The following is a 21,817-nucleotide window of genomic DNA, read 5'->3' as shown; positions in this document are numbered from 1 at the left end:
GATTGATTATCACCCTGGTCGTGCGAACGTAGTAGCCGACGCACTTAGCAGGAAGTCACATGGCCGTATCAATGCGTTGTACGCTAGTCGTATTCCTCTTTTGGTGGACTTGCGTACTACGAGAGTAAGGTTAGAAGCAGAAGATCGAGAAGTGGCGTTGCTTGCTAATTTTCAAGTTAGGCCAATCTTGGTTGATCGGGTGCTTGAAGCTCAAGTAGCTGATGAACAGACTCAAGAACTAATTCGAGCTCGAGATCAAAGAAGGAGGCGAGATCTCAGAGTTCGTGATTCTGATGGCATGTTGATGTTAGAGGGTAGAATGTTCGTGCCTAGTAATGCGGATTTGAAGAAGGAAATTCTCGATGAAGCACATATCTCGGCTTATGCCATGCACCCAGGAGCGACCAAAATGTATCATACCATTCGACCATTTTATTATTGGCCGGGTATAAAAAGGGAGATAGCTGAGTATGTGAGCAGTTGTGCTGTTTGCCAGCAGGTTAAAGCAGAAAGAAAGAAGCCGTTTGGATTGTTGCAGCCGCTTCCCGTTCCAGAGTGGAAATGGGAAAATATCACCATGGATTTTGTGTACAAGTTGCCGCGTACACATAATGGCTTTGATGGCATTTGGGTGATCGTTGATCGGCTCACTAAGTCGGCACATTTCATTCCAGTAAGAGAGAAGTACTCTTTGAGCCGGTTAGCAGAATTGTTTATCTCAAAGGTTGTAAAGTATCATGGTGTCCCTGTAAGTATTGTCTCGGATCGTGATCCACGATTCACATCGAAGTTTTGGGTAGCTTTTCAGGAAGCTTTGGGCGCGAGACTACTTTACAGTACAGCATATCATCCACAGACGGACGGACAGTCCGAGAGAACTATTCAGACCTTGGAAGATATGCTGCGAGCTTCGGTGTTACAGTTCAGTGATGCTTGGCACCAACGGTTAGACTTGATGGAATTTGCTTACAACAACAGTTTCCATTCGAGCATTGGCATGGCGCCATTTGAAGCTTTGTATGGTAGATCTTGTCGCACTCCGTTATGTTGGTCAGAGGTTGGCGAAAGAGTCTTAGTAGGTCCGGAGATTGTCGAGGAGACTACTCAAAATGTTCAAGTAATTAGGTCTAACCTGAAAGCAGCTCAGGACAGGCAGAAAAGTTTAGCAGATCGATATGCTACGGATAGAGTGTATGAGGTCGGAGATTGGGTATTTTTAAAGCTTTCACCGTGGAGAGGTGTTGTGCGGTTTGGAAAGAAGGGGAAGTTGAGTCCCAGGTACATCGGGCCGTACATAGTTACGGAAAGAGTTGGTGAGGTAGCTTACAGGTTGGAGTTGCCTCCGGAGTTGGCTAAAGTGCATAACGTTTTTCACGTGTCTATGCTCCGACACTATGTTGCTGATCCGTTGCATGTGATACCTCCTCAACCGTTAGAGATAAATCCAGATTTGACGTACGACGAGGAACCGTTAACGATATTAGATTGGAAAGAGAAGGTTCTGAGGAACAAAACGGTGAATTTGGTGAAAGTCTTGTGGAGGAATCACTCGGTTGAAGAAGCGACATGGGAGACAAAATAGGATGAGGGATTTGTATCCTAGATTATTCTTTGACCGTTAGGGGTGTAATTAGTTATTTTGAATTTCGGGACGAAATTCTATTAAGGTGGGTAGGTTGTAACATCCCGTCCCAAATTTCATTTTAACGTACGTGTGAGAATTACAATTTTACCCCCCTAGTTGTTATTTTACGTGTAGTTTTGTGTTGTGTGGTGTTGTAGGACCACACACACACTCATACACCTCGTCTCACTCCCCCGGGATTCCCTCATTTCCTGTCTCTTCTCTGTCTCTTCTCTCTCTCACTCTCCCCGAGTTCTTCTTCTTCTTCCTTCTGCAAACATACGGACACACACACAAACCTAATCAAATCTTCACCAATCAAGAAACCAAGACCACCCTCGTGCTCGTGAGGCTGAGAGGAGTTCAGAGGTACCATTTTCAGGTAAGGATATAGTTGTTTTCACGTCGTTATCGCCATGGCCGAATTATGTACTGTTCATGCAAACCTATTCTAGCTTGTTTTAGGAGATTCTAAGCTTGTAGTTGTGTTTGTGAGGTTCCCAGGAGCTTGGGAGTGTTTCGTTGGACGAGTTTGGACGTCGGGAAGGCTAGGTTCAAAGTTGGCCGAACTTGGATCGTTGTTGCAGGTATAATTCCTTGATTTTTAGGCCTTGAAACTAGCCTATCGTGATTCTACTAGTCCTAAGCTTCATTTTGGTATAAAGATCGTGAAAAATGGTTGAAAAACGAAGGAGAAAACAAAGTTTGAAAATTTCCCAGTTTTCCGGCGCCGTCGCCGGCGCCGGAGTCTCGCCGGAGAAGGAAGGGGAATATTCCGTTAAGTTTAACGGAATATTCCTAACGGCAGTGACGGCGTCAGTTAACGGAATATTCCGTCAGTTAACAGAATATTCCTGACGGCGTCAGTTGACGCCGTCAGTGTGCAGGTCACGTGGCCGCGCGTGGGGGCGCGTGGGTCCGTGCCTGTTCAGGCGCGTGGGGGCGCGTGCGTGGTCCAAAAATTATTTTAAAAATATGGGTGTGATCCTGAGGTTGTGTAGATCACGTTGGTATATTCAATTGTCCATTTTGAGCAATGTATGAGAAGTTATTACGAGAAGTTGCTTAGGTGCTTTTAAATTAACGTTTTCGTAGCTTTTCCGCGTATAGGTGATTCGTATTCCGAGGACGAGCGTACGCACTCGAGGCAGGGGGGCTACGACCCTTCTAATTATCTGTGAGTGGGCTTTTGTTTTTCGTATATACCTATATACATATTAATTCCCAGAAATTAAATAGAAAAGGTTATTTGTTTTATGCCATGCATCATATGAACGTTGTTTACGCATCATCGCATGTATTAGTATTGGCATACATATATATATGTGTATTTGGTGCTGTGGACGCACAGGTAAGTGCCAGGTAAGCGGTATTCATGTTGTTATGCAATAGTAATTTGAGATGCTTAGAGAGCTCATAATCTGCACCCCCGGTGTTAGTGCTCCCGCCCAGAGAGGGGCATAGTCCTTCACGTGATGTTCACCCGCACCACACGCTCGCCTTGGATCCAAGTTAGGTGCAAGCCTTGTCGTGCAGACCACATTAGGTGGTTCCGACTCGTAGGTGACCCGCGATTATTCGCACAGTCTTCACGTGATCGTAGCACTAGAGCGTATATATTACACCCAGTCCTGTCGTGCAGACCACATTAGGTGGTTCCGACTCGTGTGCAGATTCAGTTATTGAGTTGAGATTGGAGCTCTATATGCAGCGGTACATGTCACGTTAGGTGACTCCCGGCTGCCAGATTATATGTTATTAATGCGAATTACGCTTGAGCATTTACATTTGATTATGAGATTCTGTTGTGGCATATTCTCAAGCATGAATGGCATATTGTGAGCATGAATGGCATATTTTGGAGCATTATTGGCATACCTATACATACGGATATATGTTCATTTTCTGGGAAGTATACAGGTTTTACGGCGAGGGGTTATAATGTATTTTGCTAAAGAGTTTTCAAAGAACTTTGTTTTTGCCCACTCACGCTTTTGTTTTTGCGCCCCTCCAGGTTCTAGTGGTCTAGAAGGTTCGGTGGTTTTTCCCAGAGGGCGTCCCGGCATTTCTGACAGACACTCACCATTGTAGGGTCACCTTCGGGTGTAATTATGTCGCACTTTCCTTTTTGACTGCTGTAGACTCGCTCTGAAATTGTGTCTCACATACACTAGTACTTTGTATGCTAGTTAGTTTTTAATTATTCGTACTTTTATATTACTATCTTAATAGCTTCCGCACGCGCACATGGCTACGTCACATTCGTGTGACGGCCAGCACTCCCTGATCTCGGTCGGGGTGTGTCAGGTACGCAATCACAAAATTTTATATAAAAGATAATGAATATAGTAGAAAGGAAACACATACATGTTAAAAGCTTCGTAAGACTCGTAATCAAATTGAAAATTCATCATACACAAGGTTATATTAAATTCACTAATTCATAGTATTTCTCAAAGTTTTGCTTTTGTTTCTTTTTATACCTAGAACCAGATCAAAGACAACTCAAATGCCGGCACAAAAATAGAAAGAGTCATGCCATCTAAAATTGAATTCTTCTAAGATTTATTGCTTGATTTTGCATGCCTTGTCGTATTGTATAAGGTCTATCGAATGCTAGATGCAGATGTACAAATTAAATCGATATGAACATCATGAGGTATCTCGTAATAAAATCGGTTGTATTTGTTTAATGATGACATAATATATTTACTGTATCGTGACAAGATAAAGTATTTGATCACACAAACCTAAGACTAAGATGCGTTAAATAGTTTTTTTTTTTCCTTTTTCTTTTCAGTTAGTCTTATATGTCTAAATGATAATTTTTCATTTTTATTGCAAAACATTTGATTATGGACCTAAACAAATGAATTTTTCATTTTTTTTATGCAAGCTATTGAAAAAAAAGGATTCAAACTTGATATTTGGGTGAGAGAAAAGATATTCTTGTGAACTCTTAAACTTAAATGAGAAGATAAAAGAGAGATGATTTCGTCCTTAATAAATGAAAAATCTTAGGTTTGATTTTTGCTAAAGGCAAGTTTGAACAAATTTCTTTTTTATCGCTCATCCATTATGTGATTCCCCTTCGTGTAGATAATATCGTTTATCAAAAAAAAAAAAAAATTCGACGTCATTAAGTTAAGTCCCCCCCCACCCTCTCAAAAAAAAAAAATATATATATATATATATATAAAAGAGGTGGTAGATTTAAGGTAATTCTATAATAAGAAAATCATAATAATTTAGTTTAAACTTCTCCTTGTTAATAAATTTTTTAATGTACGTTATATGTCATTATAAAGAGAAGAAGAAGAAGAAGAAGAAAAAAAAAAAAGAAAAAGAAAATCATAATAATTTTGTTTAAACTTCTCCTTGTTAATAAATTTTTTAATGTACGTTATATGTCATTATAAAGAGAAGAAGAAGAAGAAGAAGAAGAAAAAAAAAAAAAAAAAAAAGTCATTCGACTTGTACAATAGCAAATGATGTACGTGCCGTGTATCACTAAAAGATCTCTCTTCGACCACCATCGAAACTTTTTAAAATATTTTATTGAATTCGGTGGGAGAGAAAGAATAGGCTTCGAACGTGGTGCTCATTCGCGAGTTCCACGTTGACCTTTAAGCAGAAAAATCATCTTTTTCAGTACATCACGTGGCTCACGAGAAATCTTGTAAGGAACGTGGTGCTCATTCGCGAGTTCCACGTTGACCTTTAAGCAGAAAAATCATCTTTTTCAGTACATCACGTGGCTCACGAGAAATCTTGTAAGGAACCTCGCGCTCTCATGACTCATCTCACATTTCTCCAAACCGCCACTTGAATTCCTTCCCCCAACTGCAAAGAACACTCTGAAAGAAAGTGAAAGTGAAAAAACCCTAGACCCTGCAAGCAAATTCCAGAAATGAAGACTCCAAAATCCACCCTCGATACGACGCAGCTTCAAATCCAAGCATCCATGGCCATGGCCGAACTCCCGCCGGAGGTAATCGTCGACATACTCTCTCGTCTGCCGGTCGCCCGCCTCCTCCGCTTCCGGTCGATTGCAAAACCATGGCGGTCGCTCATCGACAGCTCATACTTCGTCCATCTCCACCTCACGCAATCGGCAGAGTCCAAATCGCATCTCAGTTTGATTCTCAGAAAGGAATCCGACCTCTACTGCATCAGTTTCGACTCCTTAAACGACGCCGTCGAGCTCAATCATCCACTCATGTGCTACAGCAATCGAATTCGCGTTTTGGGATCCTGCAACGGCCTTCTGTGCCTCTGTAACGTGGCCGAAGACATCGCTCTCTGGAACCCGTCGACGAAGAAGTACAGAATCTTGCCGTCTCTGCCATCGGATCGAAAGCGCGATTCGAACATGTGCTTATGTGGCGCGAGGGTATATGGTCTTGGATACGACGCTATTCAGGATGACTATAAATTGGTGAGGATTTCTCAGTTTATCGGATTGGATTACCTGTCGTTTCAGTCCGAGGTGAGGGTTTATAGCCTGAGAAGCAACGAGTGGAAGCGACTCGAAGACATGCCTTATGTACTCTGTTACACACGAAAAATGGGGATTCTTGTGAGCGGTTGTGTGCATTGGGTGGTGACTCGGAACCTCGAATTGGATCAATCAGCAACCGAATTGGTCATTGCATTTGACGTTGCGAATGAGACTTTTCGTGAGGTGCCTATGCCGCAGAGCATGGACTGTAAGTGTCAGATTGATGTGGGATGCTTGGGAGGGTGTCTTTGCATTGTAGCTAAATATGAAGATAAGGATGTTGATGTGTGGACATTGAAGGATTATGGGGTTAAAGAGTCTTGGAGTAAATTGTTTACCGTTGCGCAAACTCGAAGAATCAAGAGCGTTAGGCCTTTGGTGTATTCAAAGAATGACCGCGAAGTTTTGTTCGAACAGGACCACGAATGTCTTGTTTGGTTTGACCTGAAAAGCCAGAGGGTTAAGCATGTCAAGATTCGCGGCTTGCCAGATTTGTTTGAGGCTGTAGTTTGTATGGAAAGCCTTGTTTCGGTTCATCCTCGTAGACAAGACGATCGTAAGCAGCAGGAAGCAGCAGGGGACAAGAAGAATAAGAAGAGGTAAATGACATGCTTCTTCACATATCATTGCCCATTTGGTTGTATCTGCAAAAGTATCCATGTTGTGATTGTTTTGGGTATCAAAATTTCGATTAATTGGTAATTTGCTGCAATATTGTTATATATGCTATTATGTGAGTCAGTATTCAGTGATTTGATTTGTTGAGTTGGTTCTTGTATTTGTCAGGGATGATTTTCTGGCCCAAGGCTTCAAATTGGTGCTGTAGGCAATCAGAACAAAAGACGAGGACATAGAGCAGAGAGGTAATTATCTGACTTATACTTGGTACTCTAGTTTAGATATAAAGTAGGAACCCGAGTTAGTCGAGTAGGATCAACGCAGAATGCATGGATGTCTCATTCACCCACTTTTACTTTGGTCTTCGAAACAATTGTTTCTCTCAGGGCTGAATATGAAGTAGCCAGGTTGTGTACTTGAGCTGAGCACATCAGCGAGTGCCGAATGATTAGAGCATAGTTACCTTAGAATGCTTTCACTTCCATTATACGAACATACTCGAGTCAGGTTTGGTCTGATTGTTAACCATATCAGGTGCACATTTCTTCATCCACAGCTGCTAACCAAAAATAAGGACGTGCTTTCTCTATGATATCTTTTTCCATTTAAGAACTTGAACTTCTGGAAGATATTCTGAATTCGATAGCCACTCTACTGTCTGATACGGTCACTGCACTGTTGAATGTAATAGTCACTACGTTTTTCAAAGTAGTATTTTCTGTTTCTTCTAGTTCTGTATACATATTATATAAGAAATGACTATGTAAGAACTTTTAACCTTTGAAACCTACAGTTGTAGATTTTCATTTCAATTACTTGTATCACATTAGGATTTGACTTTTGTGTTTCACTTTGAAAACACGTACAGCACAGCTCACAAGTCATATCTTACTGGGTTCCTCAATGAAGGATCGTGAGTGTTCTATAGTGGATGGCCGATACGGTCACTATGCCGCATTGTTTGACAGCAATGCTAATCTCTAGATTATGACGGAAAGCACTTCTCATATACTCTGAGATACTTATCTTTAGCATTCCGGAATTTAAGTTGATACACAACACTTATTCTATAAAATTAACAAAATTTCAAGGTATAATTAGAACTTAGACTTTAAACAAATTTCACAAAAAAAAAAAAAAAAAAAAAAAAAAAAAACCCCACCCGGCTGCCTAGCCCGCCTAGAGCCACCTCGATTTTTCCAGCTGTTTTGCACAAAATCGTCTCGGTTCCAAGGTGTCTAGGGCGTTTTTTAGAACACTGATTATAAGTGAAATTCTTGGGAAGTCATCCGTAGGGGTGCTCTCACTATCAAGCGGGGGACCTCTGCAATTGGGGTGGGACTGTCATTTGGAGCTGGATCCACTTGATTGTTAGACATATCCTGCGGATGATGTAATCAGGCCGTTAGGCACACTCATTAAGATGTTCTACAGTATTAGATGATATTCATGATATTGTTTCTTCATACTTTGTATACCAAATCTGTTTCTTGTGAGGGGCTGGTTAAAAAGCTTTTGTGTTGAAAATGCTCGTTGCTGAGATGGATTCAACTGATCAACGGCTCACAGTTCTTCACCGAAGTGCGCCACCAATGTTTCATTGTGGAACTTATCTGCAGGTGAAGAAGGTTTCGTTCACAACCTCACACTTTTGAGGTGCCAATCCGAGTTCTGTTTTTAGGGCTATGACCACCACATTTGAATCACGGGGGAGTTTTTGATTGGAATGCTGCCGTCACCGGGACGTCATTCATTCCAACCCTTGAGATCTCATGAAATGGTATTCTTGGAGCAACATGTGGTCTATGTTTTGCAGTGTTTTGTTAAGTGACTTTGATTGGAATCCTTGAGATGGTATTGTAAGAAACGCAAATTATATTATGTTCAAGGGTAGGTATCCTATATTACGGAGTTTTTAGCTGTTGGATATTGATCGTTGTATCTTTGACCAACAATCTAACGGTCAAAAACCGCAGAGCATAGGTTACCCGAAGCATACTAGAAAATCTTTGTAAGAAAAAGCCTATGTTTATTCACTAGGAAGACTTGGTATAGAAAATGTGGTTGGGGAAAGAACGCGTGGAAATTAGAGGGCAGAAGTGCATTGAATGTACGCCGACTCGGCTAATAAGTGCTGAGTAGAAAAGGAAGCGGCGACTTTACACCGACATCATACCATCCAAATTCGTTTGTATTACTCTCAATTGTGATCACAAGAAAAAGCAATTTGTTTCATCAGATATTTTTTTGGCCAGAATTTCATCAATACGTTTTAATACGCCTATTCACCACAGTTGCGGTACTATTTTCCTCAACTCTTAACATTTAAGCTGAGATCAAATGATTTAACAAACAATTTTAGTGAGAATTCTGCTTCAGACTCCTCTTCGATCGAATTTTTCTTTAGCCCAAGTCTTCGTCACTCGATTATAGACTAATAAGCACTCAAGAGGTTATAGCTTCAAGCCTGCAAGCTATGCACGCTCACTTGGCCATGGCCATGGCAAATCTAAAGTAAATTTTAACAAACAACTTAGTTCGAACTTAATACTTTTTTCAAACATTGGAAACAGAAGTATCACTTTTTCTTTTTTTCTTTTTTTTTTATAGGACACCACCTTGCATATTTTCCACTTGTCCATGAGTCTATCATAAGTCAAAAACTGGTGACTGGCAAAATGACAAATTACCCAGTAATTAACTATTTCATTAAATTATTGGGTTGAAAAGTGTGGATCAGGATCCTCTCTTGATCTTTGTATGGGGATCTTCATGACCAAGGAGTGTGGGCCGTTAGATGAAAATCCAACGGCTATAATTATTATAACTTTAAAGATATCCTCCTGTTTGTAGCTATTATATAAAAATTCAATGGTCCATACTTTTTGATCATGAGGATCCCCATACAAGGATCATGAGAGGATCCTGATCCGAAAAGTGTAAGCTAACAATATAAAACTAGTGGCATCAGAGCCGTTAATTATCAGTAACGCCCTTGGTACTAATCCTAGTAGAGACCAGAGAGTCGATAATAACAAGAGGGCATTTTTGTAATCCAAAGCAATTGAAACAAAAACATTAAATTAATCGAAAAATTATAAATAAATCCAATTATATAAATTAAAAATATATAATAGCGTAGGATTACAGTCTTTGTAGATGACGGCTGTGAATGTGAAGCCCAGACGTGAGAGAACGAGAGAGACAGACGACCCCTGCCCCCGATCGTTGGCTTCCCCCAACTTCGACCCTCGCCGGTAATTTTATTCTCCGTTTTAATTTAATTTAATTTATAGAATTTTGGTTTCCCGGGAGGACCGGCGGCGATTTCATGCACCCACGGCCACCGTGCGCGTGAATTTTCTCTCGAGAGGTAAAACCGTAAAGGGAAGGAACCGGCTGGCGGGGTGGGCCCCACCCTGTAAATGTCCATCACCGGGAGCCCCACCACCAGCAGCACCGTCGATTGCGCTGCCTACCAGCGCAGCGACACCACTGCCCTAACTGCCGTCCCCGCCGCGGTGGATCAGTTCCACCACCGATTGTCGTCCAAGCGCAAACTCGACGACTATGGCGGGCCCACCTTCTCCGACGAAGAGGACGACGCCCTTCTCTCTGACCTAGTCCACGTCAGGATGAGGAAGGACGAACCCAACGCCATCGATTCGTCGTCCAACGGCGTCGCCAACCTCCCTCACTCCTCCGCCAACAGCGACGCCCTCAATCCCCGTGTTCCCAATGCCCGATCGGCCTCTCACGGAGAGTCCGCTCACTCCGAGTCGACTCGGTCCCGTACCATGCTCCAATTCTTCATCAGAACCATGTCCGGTGGCAATAATCTGGTAATCCAGGCCTACGCTGACGACAAGGTGAAATCGCTACACCATCGCATACAGACGATCACTGGCATTCCGGTTTTTGAGCAAAGGCTTATATATAGAGGTAAACAGCTGCAGCCGGACCAGTCGCTCGCTGAGTGCGCAATCCAAAACGACGCCAGTTTGCAACTGGTCGGCCGCTTGCGGAGCACCGACCACCCTCAGGCCTGGCAACTCCTGGAGGACATAGTCTCCGCCGCATTTCGGATGTGCCGAGGTGAAGAACTTCACGAGCCGTCCAAATACATCAAGAGCAGGATGAGCCAGTACTTAACCATGGCTCAGAAGGAGATGACAGCAGGATATGGGGTTAGCCATATCCGGGTGTTCCTTCCGTCCTCTGCCCCCTTGGCGCTGCTGATGCTCTATGTTTCTCCCCTGCCAGCTAACAGAACAGTTGCTGAAAATTCAATCAAGTATTTCCTGAATTCGTACCCTACATTGTTGCCGAAACACTTGCATAATTACTGCGCGCCGATTGTGTTAGAGTTTTGTAAGTTTCTTAGGAGATTAGGGGAGGAGGACCCTCTGTACCTCCTGTGCCGAGGTTCACTTGGTTCCTTGTTAGAAAGTGATGGAAATTCGCAGGACTCGGAGCCAGTGGAGGGATTGATTGGTGGGTTGAAAGAGATTTCTCCATTTGTTAGGGAGCTGTCAAGTATTTTGTCTAGGGACTTGGTAGTGAGTATGGACCTTCCTGCGAGTGGCCGGCCGGTGTCGGATGATGTACGTGATTTTAGAGCGTTCTTGCTCCCTTTGCGCACTGCAGTTGCCAGTCAAGTGTGTTTCAAGAGTTCTAATCTTGCATCCTCGAAAGGGGGTACTTTTAGGCATCCACTATATGGAGAGGAGATTGAGCTTCTTCACGTTATATATGCTGATTTGCTGAAAAAAATGGATGAATGCCTTGGAAAAATGGAAGAGTCTTTGGCTGGGAAAGGAAAGGTGGAAGGTGATGTTACTCATTCTGGATGGTCTCAGTATCTTGCTGTTTTAAAGGAACTGAGTGGAATTTCTATGCTTTATCAGAGCTGGGAAGAACAATTTAAGACGATTTTGAGGCTTAGAAGGGCTGCATTATGTGCTTTAGTTGTCAAGTATGCAATGCGAAGTGATGATCATCAGTGGCTTATTAAGCACAAAGATGTGCTAGATTTTGAGTCTCGGAGGCATTTGGCTATGATGATGTTCCCTGATGTTAAAGAAGACTATGAGGAGCTGCATGAGATGCTCATTGATAGGTCGCAAATATTGGCAGAATCGTTTGAGTACATAGGGCGTGCGGAACCTGAGTTACTTCATGGCGGTTTATTTATGGAATTCAAAAATGAGGAAGCTACAGGTCCAGGTGTACTGCGGGAGTGGTTCTTTTTGGTATGCCAGGCCATATTTAATCCGCAAAATGCACTTTTTGTTGCATGCCCAAACGACTGTAGAAGGTTCTATCCTAATCCAGGTGTGCTTCCTTCAGCCTTTAATGCATGGTGTTCTTGGACAACATTTACATTTTGTTTTTCATTTTGCGTGTCTTGATATGTTAATTCCAGCCTGCGATGATAATTGGTTGACTGAATCCTATATAGCATTCATATATAGATAGGTGTTGAAATATGATTGGGTATTGACCAGAGATTTGAACTTTAAATTGCAGACAGACAGAACAGTGTTGGTTACTCGATAGATATGGTCAAGCACCAAATGTATAATGGAATATTTTAGTACATAATGATGCTCTATTCTTTTGTTGCTGTGTGTGATCACATGTGCATGCTTCACTTTGTTGGATCTCTCTAATTGATGCCGGCGAACATTAGATGTCCTTTACAGAATGTTCAGGTTTAGACTTTGACTAGTAGAAACATTGGACACCAGGGTAAGGTCAAATTCTTTAGTATATTGTGCCTAGATTTGTAGAAATGTTGAAATTACGAAACGACAAACAGAAAAGGATTGTCAGTGTATTAGTGTTGTTGTTGGTTGTTCTGTAGGCAGACTAAAGGAGGCCATAATTCTGCTAAAATTGTTAATCTCTAATCAATTGCATGAAGTTGTCACTTCTGTTAGCATTACTCACATTTCTGAAACATTTGTATCCTATCATATATCATGTAGCATTTTTCTTGCGTGAACTTTTTTTTATATATGCTTGAAAGTTCCTACAAATTTTTAGTAAGTCACGGGTCTTTTATTTTTGCAGCATCTAAAGTTGATCCTCTGCACCTTGAGTATTTCACCTTTGCTGGCCGAGTGATTGCATTAGCTTTGATGCATAAAGTGCAGGTGGGCATAGTCTTTGATCGTGTGTTTTTCCAGCAACTGGCTGGAGATATATATTTATCTTTGGAAGACATAAGAGATGCAGATCCAGTCTTGTATAATAGTTGCAAGAAGATACTAGAAATGGATGCCAAGTCTATTGATTCAGATGAGTTAGGGTTAACATTTGTTAGAGAAGTGGAGGAGTTAGGATTCCGGAAAACTGTGGAGCTTTGCCCTGCTGGGAAAAGCATTGTTGTGAACAGCAAGAACAGGGGGGAATACATTAATCTTCTAATTCAGCATCGTTTTGTCACATCTATATCTGAACAGGTGTCCCACTTTGCGCAAGGTTTTGCTGATATACTTTGTGGCTCAAGGCTCCAGAGCATCTTTTTCCGAAGTTTAGAGCTAGAAGATCTTGATTGGATGCTTCACGGAAGTGAAAGTGCTATTAGTGTTGAAGACTGGAAGGCGCATACTGATTACAATGGCTATAAAGAGACCGATCCTCAAATACTCTGGTTCTGGAAGGTAAACTTGCTCGTTTCCCGCTTTTATTAGCTCTTAATGTGCTTTGCTTGCCTTATATTTTGCTTCTTTCTCATGATGCAGGGCAGCAGTGATAAGCTGCTGTCCAGTGGGTAAAATAGGGCCAAATTGCACTAGGAGCAGATTCCAGTGATAAACATAAAAAAGAGAGATAATGGCAATAAAATCAAAGATGGAGCAAAGATAACTAAGTTCTAGGGCAATAAACCCAAGAGAAACTCTTAAATCTGAGTTCTGGAATTATAATTGATAAAAGTTTAGTAATAGCCTAGCCTAGCAACCCCTAATCCTTGTTCATTAAGCCATCCAAATCCAACTAGGACTTACCCAATTAATCCCTTTCGTATTAATACTGCTTAGTTTAGTACAATTATTATATTATTAGCATCAGATTTCAGATTCAGGATTCCACGGGATACCATACTGTTCTGGGTTTGGCTTTTTTAATTACTCCTGATCTGTGAAATATGAAATAGAGTAGAGTATTGAATCAACCAATAATTATTGAAAGTAGAAATTGGACTTGCGACTTGTTTCTTTTGGTCAAATATGTAATTATATTTTTGTTACATGTCTACTTTTCCTCAGCTGTCTAGTATTTTTCAATATAGCATATCAATTGACAAGCAGCTTTATTCATAGAAAAGTCTTTGGTGAACTAGTTTGGCTTATCGCACACGGAAGCTATTGCATTACTTTTCAAATTAATGAAAGCATGCATTGTGATGGTTTTGAAATAATGGAGTGACAAATAAATTAGCGTTGCAATTGGGCTCACTAATTAGTTATTTAGCACTGGGTTTTTTTAGATATTAATAGTATCAGACACTCAAAATTTAATTTGTTTCAAATTTGATAAGGTTGAACAAAGTAAAACTGCAGATAGAACAGGGAGTGTAGTGTTGTATGCTCAGATGAAGTTGTAAGGTTTTCGTTAAATTTTCGAGTTAAGCGGTGTGTGGCCAGATTTGTATAAAGCTTTGTGGGAAGGTTCACAGTTTATGAGAAAGCACAACCCCAACCTACACACTCCACATCAGGGTTCAACATCTTTTTGCAGTTGTGATCGTTTTATATTATGATGTTAGTATAAACATGATCGAAAGACAAGGAAAGCAGCTAAAAGTTGCTTTGTATTGGTAGGCTATGAGCATAGAAGTACAATGTGGCTAAATTTTTTTTTCCTTGAAAATTATGCAGATTGTTGGGAAAATGTCTGCAGAGCAGAAAAAGGTTCTTCTCTTCTTTTGGACCTCGGTGAAGTATCTTCCAGTAGAGGGGTTCCGAGGTTTGGCTTCTCGGCTTTACATTTACAAGTCCTCAGAGGCTTGCAGTCGCCTGCCTTCGTCTCATACTTGCTTTTACCGGCTGTGTTTCCCGCCTTATCCATGGGAGGCAGAGATGAAAAGCCGCCTTGACATCATCACCCAAGAACATGTCGGCAGTAGCTTCGGCACATGGTAGTAATATATTAGTTGCATCTACATTTTGAGGTAAAATGGGGGGACTTGACTGCACATAAAAAAAAAAAAAAAAAAAAGACTCGGAACTCAGATTGTACAGAGTATAGGATACTGTCGTCTTCGATGTCGTCGTCTCTTGTCGTTTGACTAATGTTAGAAGAAGGTACTGTGGATGGTAGTGTTTTTGTTTGTTGAAGGTTTGCAGTGTCATTGCTATTTTGTCAAGTGTTTATATAGGGTGGTTATAGTATAAATAAATTTGGAAGCAAGAGTTTAGAAAATTTATCTGCTTAACGGACGTTACTTTTCTTGACATGTTAAGTACAAACAGATCCTGCAATGATACATATGCAAATTCTATACAAATGATTTTCCTATCTTGTCCGGCCATCGCACATGCTATGACATATGTGCTTTTGGAGGATAATGTTCAAGATACTAAATACACGTTTTAAATTCGAATCGAAATGTACATGACCAGATGCATAATGTACATATAGAAAGTAAGTACGAGATCATTCTCAAAAGGATTGTGCTAATCTAGATTCATATCTAGATTATGATTCTTAACAACTTAAACTAATTTATTCACAAAAGATATCAAATATGCACAGGATATAACGGATTAGATTGAAGACGGCATGGGAATATAATTAAATGCAAACATATTTGGAATAAGATTTGAAGAAAATGAGGAGACGGATTAGGGTTTTAGAATCCACCACCAATTGCCTTTCTAGAGTAACGATATACACAATGCTATAAAACAGATTAAGATGCTCATGTTTGTCAACTTAAAGGCTCGTTAGGTTATTGATTCCCCTCAGCAACACATTAGACATGGTATATACTGTAACTCTTTTCATTCTCAAAGTATTTAGCATGATATCTACTAAGTTGCACTTCGAGTAAGCATAATACAATAGAAATTGTCAAAACATAGAAGCTATAGGTGAGCTAGCAAGTAAGCTTCCCGACTCCTAAAGGCAACTAATTTATAATCGTTCATACGATCAGGACTCATTCATTCATTGAAACGCAAAGCCTAGAATATGATATCTATTATTGTCTTTCATGTTGATTAATCCCAAGAACTTCGCAAAAGTTCTTTTGTCACTTGGCATAAGCACCAGACTCGGTCATCTAAACTTACTTATGTAACAAACTAAATACAAGGCATGATTATCGTGATCAAACATAACAAACATATGTGAAGAGTAAAATAGAAAGAAAAATGAGCTCTCTGCGGTTGCCATTGACTTCTCAACTTTCTTCTTGTTTTCAACTCCATGCATTTTAATGCGATGCGAAGTCATTGATATCAACATCAGCTCAAGTCCACAGATCCGTCAAATTATTACAACAGAGGATGAATATTACAAAAAACAAAAATATTATTCAAAACTAAAGCAAATCATATATTTTCACACCATACTAATCACCAATGCATTACATTCTTCAGTATAATCTCAGATATATCAAACCATAAAGCAGGATGCTTACATTAAGTGGAGATCATAATCCAAATGCCAAACCCCATTAATTTAATTTTAAAGCCTTACCTCAATTACAACATAAACTAACAAACAAATAGAAATGTGGATGAAAAGATGACCAACTCGAACATGCAAACCTAGAAAAAGGACTCCTTAAACTTCTCTCTCATCTTGTCATATGTTCATCTTCTATTCTTCAGTCTTCTCGACTGGAACTTCTGTGGTAGCTTCCTCTGCTGCTGCTGCTTCAACTGTTTTCTCTTCCTCAACTGGAGCAGCTGCTGGTGCCTCAGTTTCAATGGTCTCTTCTTTGGTCTTCTCTTCCACGGCAACAGGCTCTGCTGTTACGACCTCTTTAGGCTCTTCTGCTTCTGTTGTCTCCGTTTCTACTGTTGGCTCCTCCACCTCAGCTGCCTCGGCCGCCTTTGGTTCTTCTGCCACCTCCTCCTTGGTCTCAACTTCAACCGGAACTGGCGCCTCGGCTTCGGGAGCAGCTGGTTTCTCGATTTCTGCTTCTACGGGTGGTGTTGTTTCCTTTGGCTCTTCGGTGGTTGTAGCCTCAGACTCGGTTGAAGGGGGTGCTGCAGCCACGGGCTCTTCCACGATTGCCTCCTCAGTCTTGGTCACGTCGATTGTCTTTGGCTCATTCTCTTGCAACGCTGCTGCTGGTGCAACCTTGAGTACCAATTTTGTTGAAAATCAGTCATATTTTAATTGTAAAATTAAGAAGATAAACAAGTTTTAAGATGATCTAATATACATAATACTTCGTCTAAAGAACGGAGGTCATGCGCATAGAACTTTTGATATACACGATATCGCATATCTTACGTTTCTCAAACGGATCAATTAACTTCGAGCTTGTATTTGTATACAAATAAGCGAAGGGATTTCTTAGAGCAAATAAAAAATATATGAAAACTAATTGCATGAAGGTGTGTGTGTGTGTGTGTGTATAGAGCAAATAAAAAATATATGAAAACTAATTGCATGAACGTGTGTGTGTGTGTGTGTGTGTGTGTGTGTAGTCTGTAGTGTGCATTACCTCAACACTGGCCATTGCTAGAGCAAATGAAAACTGAACAAAACAATACTTGGAAAGATGGGAGGAATGAAGGGTGCTTAATCGCTAGTGAGTGAAAGAGATGATCAAATGTGAGAGCTATATATAGATGTGAGAGTACCTCACTCTAATAAAAAACTGAAATTGGAGAAAGAGAGAGTCTGGAGAGATTTTTCAGTGTACCGGGAACAAAAGCCATACATTAAGTGTCATAATATAAGTGATTAGATTCCCGAATTTCTCAAGAGTTTGAGCACTTGAGGAATCTTTTTCCAATTTGACACCTCATGTCACTAATACAAATTAAAAGGACATTAACTTGTCTAGTTGTAAATGTTTTTTGTTATTTTTATATATTCAGATAACACTTTTGCAAATTGCAATGAAAATAAATATTAGCTTTGTGGACAATGAATTGGAATGGCAAATGGTGGAGGCCATTTCTCATATATATCAGCATCATCATATCTTTTCTTTTGAGTGGGTTTTTCTGTGTTTTGTGCAGTAGGGCATGTAGGTGGCTAACCATCATGCACTCATGTTCTTGTGTTGTGCCTTCGTTTCTTTTTCCATTAATCTTTTGTGTTGGTAGGCCCTAACCTTTCACTAAATAAGCTTAGCCTAGTTTAGATAAACGTCTTTCTTTTCTTTTTTGGATGCAAAATTTAGGCAAAATATTTGATAACTCAATTTAGTTCACAGAATGCAAGTTAAACATGACAAACGTGAGTTAGATCAGTCATTATTTAAGCACTTCAATTGTCAACCTTATAAAGGCCTAGGGTCTCTTTGACTTGGTGTTTACACCGCCTGACTTTTTTTGTTTATGCTTAGATCAAGGCATTTAGATGCTTATTGTGTGTTTGTTTTTGGTTGAGGAATGGAACTATGGCAACTAGAATGGGCAAGGTTTCTCTTGATCTGCTGGTTTAGCTCCTTTTCACTTGCGTTGAGATGAAGATGAGCGTGAGTTTAGCTTTCTAGGGAGGTTTTTTTTTGGATTTTCTGTTTGCTAGTCGTCTCCACCAATTATGTGGCGGAGGAGGGGCGGGGGAATCTCCCTTAAGGGTTTTTAGGTTTTTTTGTGTGGTCACTTTGGTTTTTGTGTGGGTCTTAGCTTTTGAGCTAAGACGCATTCTATATAATTTTATGTTTTGAGTATAAATGAGAACCTTTACTCATGCATTGAATGTATAAGTAGTGTCTCGTTTGTACATATTTTATTTACGAGACGGTTATTATTTTCTCACCTTAATTTGCGGAGTTTTTGTATGTTGTCCTTTTGGAATTTGTTGTAAAAGTTCCCATTGAACAAAAAAAAAAAAAAAAAAAGCTCCTCAACAACTATAAAAAGAATCTTTAGGTTGGCATAGTAATGGAAAACCCTTATAACTTTTAGGTATCTCTTTTTATTTTTAATCACCATCATAATTCAATTGCATTACTATAAATCATAAATCATGAATGACTGAAATGCTTCTGTGAATCTTCTCAATTAAGAAAAATAGACTGCCAAAACAAAATCAGGTCTCTTTCAAAAAAAAAAAAAAAATTCAAAATAAGCATGGGGCCTTGGAATCTGAAGAAATTCAAAATAAGCATGCATGGGGCCATGGAATATGAAAATAATTCAATTCCTTTTTTATTTTTAAAATCAAAATCAAAGGATTATTTGTACAAACATGATGGCATTGTTGAATTCAAAAGCATTGGCGGACAGCTTTTACTGTTTATAGTCAAAAATTTTACCATTTTTAAGGTTTCAGTTCATCTTCTTAATCACCCTTCGATTGAACTGAAACCATAAAAAAACAACTCCATCGATACGATCAAATCCTTCAAATGGACGTCAGCCAAACAAAAGAAAACAACTAATGCCTGAGGGGTGGGACCCGACAGCACCACCCTGCGATCATCACCGTCCCATGCCCCATGTGGGATCCACATGTAAACAAATCAAACGCTGCCGTGGCTTGCTTTTCCTTCCCTTTCAGCCCATTGCTCTTGGCTTTCGCAACCGCCCTTTCTAAAGATGGGGGACTGCGTGGGCCCCGGCGGGCCATGTTCTTGATGCTTTCCAGGTCGGATGCTCGTGACAGGGGACCCCACTAGCTGCCCGTCTGATGCGCCCTGCTGGATTACGGAATCCCCGATTGAAAAATAAACTAAACATTATTCTAATAGTAATGATATTCATACTATGTTTTTGTACCATATTTTCATATCATCTTAAGTAGCATTTGATATGGACAACCACATCATTTGAATTAATCAGATTTTTAAATTTAGTTCATTATTTAATAAACTAATACTTAAGAAAAACTAGTTAATTAAATTATGATTGTAGTATACAATGGGTCTTTCTCCTTCCTTTCCTTGGGTTTTACAAATTTTTTAAATAATGTGACTATCCACATCAGATGTCACCTAAGATGGTATAAAAATATGGTATAAAAACATGTTATGAATAACATTACTCTTATTCTAATGATTGAGGTTACATGATAAGTTGTCTACTCAATTGTTTTAAAGAAAAATTGTATCACTCCACTCTAATAGGCAAACAAAGTAGACAAATTTAATTCTATTATTTATTTTCATCATTATCATCTTTTTTCACTTCCTTCACATAAAATACTTTATTATAAATAGAGACGTGAGGTCTCGTTCGCCTATAATGTTAAAACTTAAAAGTAAGTAATATTGTCTATTTTGTAAGTGTAGGTAAAATTTGCCTACCCAATTAACTACATCATTGAAATACATATTCGTCTGCTATCTCATAAAAATGGATTTTAATTTTTAACATTCTATTTGCCTGCTCCATTGAAGATGCTATTACAGTCGTAGTTCTGATTATACCCTCGAGGGCCTCGACTGTACACGTAATAATCTGCCCTCTTCGAATCATGCATGTGCCATGCACAGTAATATAGTATAAGCAAAGGACGAATTCGACAATGAATTTGATCGAAAAATAAATTTACTATGCTATTGTGGATCTCCACAATGACAATAATTGTAATACGTACATGCGTGATTCTACAGATTAACTCGGATTTTGGACACAAATAACAGGAACAAACGATGCCCTCGATTTGTGTGTCGTCGCTCACCAAATTCATTCCTACTCTGCTCTTAAAATGCTTTAGTCATGTGATTTAGTTCAGCGACATTCAATCCTTGATATTAATTTTTAGGGATAACTTAATATAGATCCAATTTTGTGAATCATTAGTAGAATTAGTCCACTTCATTGAAATAGATCCAATAATTGAGATTCTACGTATGTTTATTTGTGGTTTGTACCATGTTTACCCCTTAGGCTTACGAATTGTTGTAAATACACAAAATTTCTTAATTATAGGATTATTTGTCGTTTAACTAATCCCTTAATTGTAGGATTAGCTATAGCCAGCAACATTCAGTCTTAAATTTATTACTTTCTAATATGTATCGATCTCAAGATAAAGATTGTCCGATATAGGTTGAATTAGGATGATGGTGTCCAACCTCTTCCTTCATTGCTTGGTTACTAACTTCTAATATATGTATTTAGGGTAGAGATTGTTTGAAATAGATCGGATTATGCTCCTAGTATTAATCATTACGAAAAATATATATTATTTACGAGTAAGAGAATGAGCTCAGAAAATACAAATGCAAGTATTATCCTAATATCAATTATGCGTCTGTGGTCAAATTTGTCCAACATTTAGTTGGACTCCGAAAGGATTCATCATCTTTTCTAAATTTCTAATTACATATCTGTACTGTAAAGTGTGATTGTGGAGGAAAAGCTAAATGTGGGGACGGTGGGGAGTGTCCCACCAATTGGATCCCGCGAGAATTAGCATTACGAGTGGACCAATCAATAAACATAGATGACTTACAACTTGCTTTAATCTATATATACTAGCATATGGACACACAAAGTATGTGTGAAAATTTTTTATTTTTATTTTTGAAATAAAAGGAGAGAGGAAGAGAGTGATAGAGAATGTGGAAGTGGGAAGTTTTTATTTTTATTTTTTTAAATTTTTTAAGTAGAAATATGCTAGGATTACACATAGGTGATGGTTTGGAAAAAAAAAAAAACAGCAAAATTTGGTTGTGTAAAATTACATTTATATCCCATATTTCTTATTCATGTTATTTTTTAATTAGAAAGTTAAACTGGTATTTTCATAAAATTTTGATTGATAATGAGTGTTTTATTAATTAGTAGAGATAAAAACTCTAACTATCTCAAAGCTAATAATTTAGTGCTATGCAAAAGCTTTTTCAGCTTTCTTATGTAGTAATGTGTTTAACTTGAGATGCATTGTGACATGCCTATGCCAATAAATTCTTCTCCTCTAAATCA

The 21,817-nt window shown here is 39.4% G+C and overlaps 3 protein-coding genes across 7 annotated transcripts; 2 read left to right on the top strand and 1 right to left on the bottom strand.

Moving 5' to 3' along the window:
- The first annotated feature begins 5,314 nt into the window (after nt 1–5,314).
- LOC137729658 (F-box protein CPR1-like) lies at nt 5,315–8,978 on the top strand. 4 transcript variants are annotated; one of them, XM_068468658.1, is made up of 3 exons: nt 5,315–6,724; nt 6,912–6,988; nt 8,363–8,978. In XM_068468658.1, exons 1-2 carry the CDS (start codon nt 5,535–5,537, stop codon nt 6,949–6,951), a joined length of 1,230 nt encoding a protein of 409 aa, XP_068324759.1. In that variant the 5' UTR covers nt 5,315–5,534; the 3' UTR covers nt 6,952–6,988; nt 8,363–8,978. The 4 variants fall into 4 exon arrangements, with proteins under 4 accessions (XP_068324759.1, XP_068324758.1, XP_068324757.1 ...); XM_068468657.1 differs by having other exon boundaries at nt 7,278–8,978; XM_068468656.1 differs by having other exon boundaries at nt 7,130–8,978.
- An 872-nt stretch (nt 8,979–9,850) lies between these two features.
- LOC137729098 (E3 ubiquitin-protein ligase UPL5-like) lies at nt 9,851–15,267 on the top strand. 2 transcript variants are annotated; one of them, XM_068467926.1, is made up of 4 exons: nt 9,851–12,077; nt 12,819–12,901; nt 13,211–13,411; nt 14,630–15,267. In XM_068467926.1, the coding sequence occupies exons 1-4, from the start codon at nt 10,169–10,171 to the stop codon at nt 14,891–14,893; spliced, it is 2,457 nt and encodes an 818-aa protein (XP_068324027.1). In that variant the 5' UTR covers nt 9,851–10,168; the 3' UTR covers nt 14,894–15,267. The 2 variants fall into 2 exon arrangements, with proteins under 2 accessions (XP_068324027.1, XP_068324026.1); XM_068467925.1 differs by having other exon boundaries at nt 9,860–12,077; nt 12,819–13,411.
- Nucleotides 15,268–16,297: 1,030 nt separating this feature from the next.
- Nucleotides 16,298–17,592, bottom strand: LOC137728006 (major latex allergen Hev b 5-like). The gene is made up of 2 exons (XM_068466882.1): nt 17,434–17,592; nt 16,298–17,063 (listed from the first exon to the last, which is right to left on the bottom strand). The coding sequence occupies exons 1-2, from the start codon at nt 17,446–17,448 to the stop codon at nt 16,578–16,580; spliced, it is 501 nt and encodes a 166-aa protein (XP_068322983.1). The 5' UTR covers nt 17,449–17,592; the 3' UTR covers nt 16,298–16,577.
- Nucleotides 17,593–21,817: the final 4,225 nt, after the last annotated feature.

Source organism: Pyrus communis, chromosome 3 (genome assembly GCF_963583255.1).
Source record: "Pyrus communis chromosome 3, drPyrComm1.1, whole genome shotgun sequence".
NCBI lineage: Eukaryota > Viridiplantae > Streptophyta > Magnoliopsida > Rosales > Rosaceae > Pyrus > Pyrus communis.
This window is presented reverse-complemented; position numbering and strand designations above follow the sequence as displayed.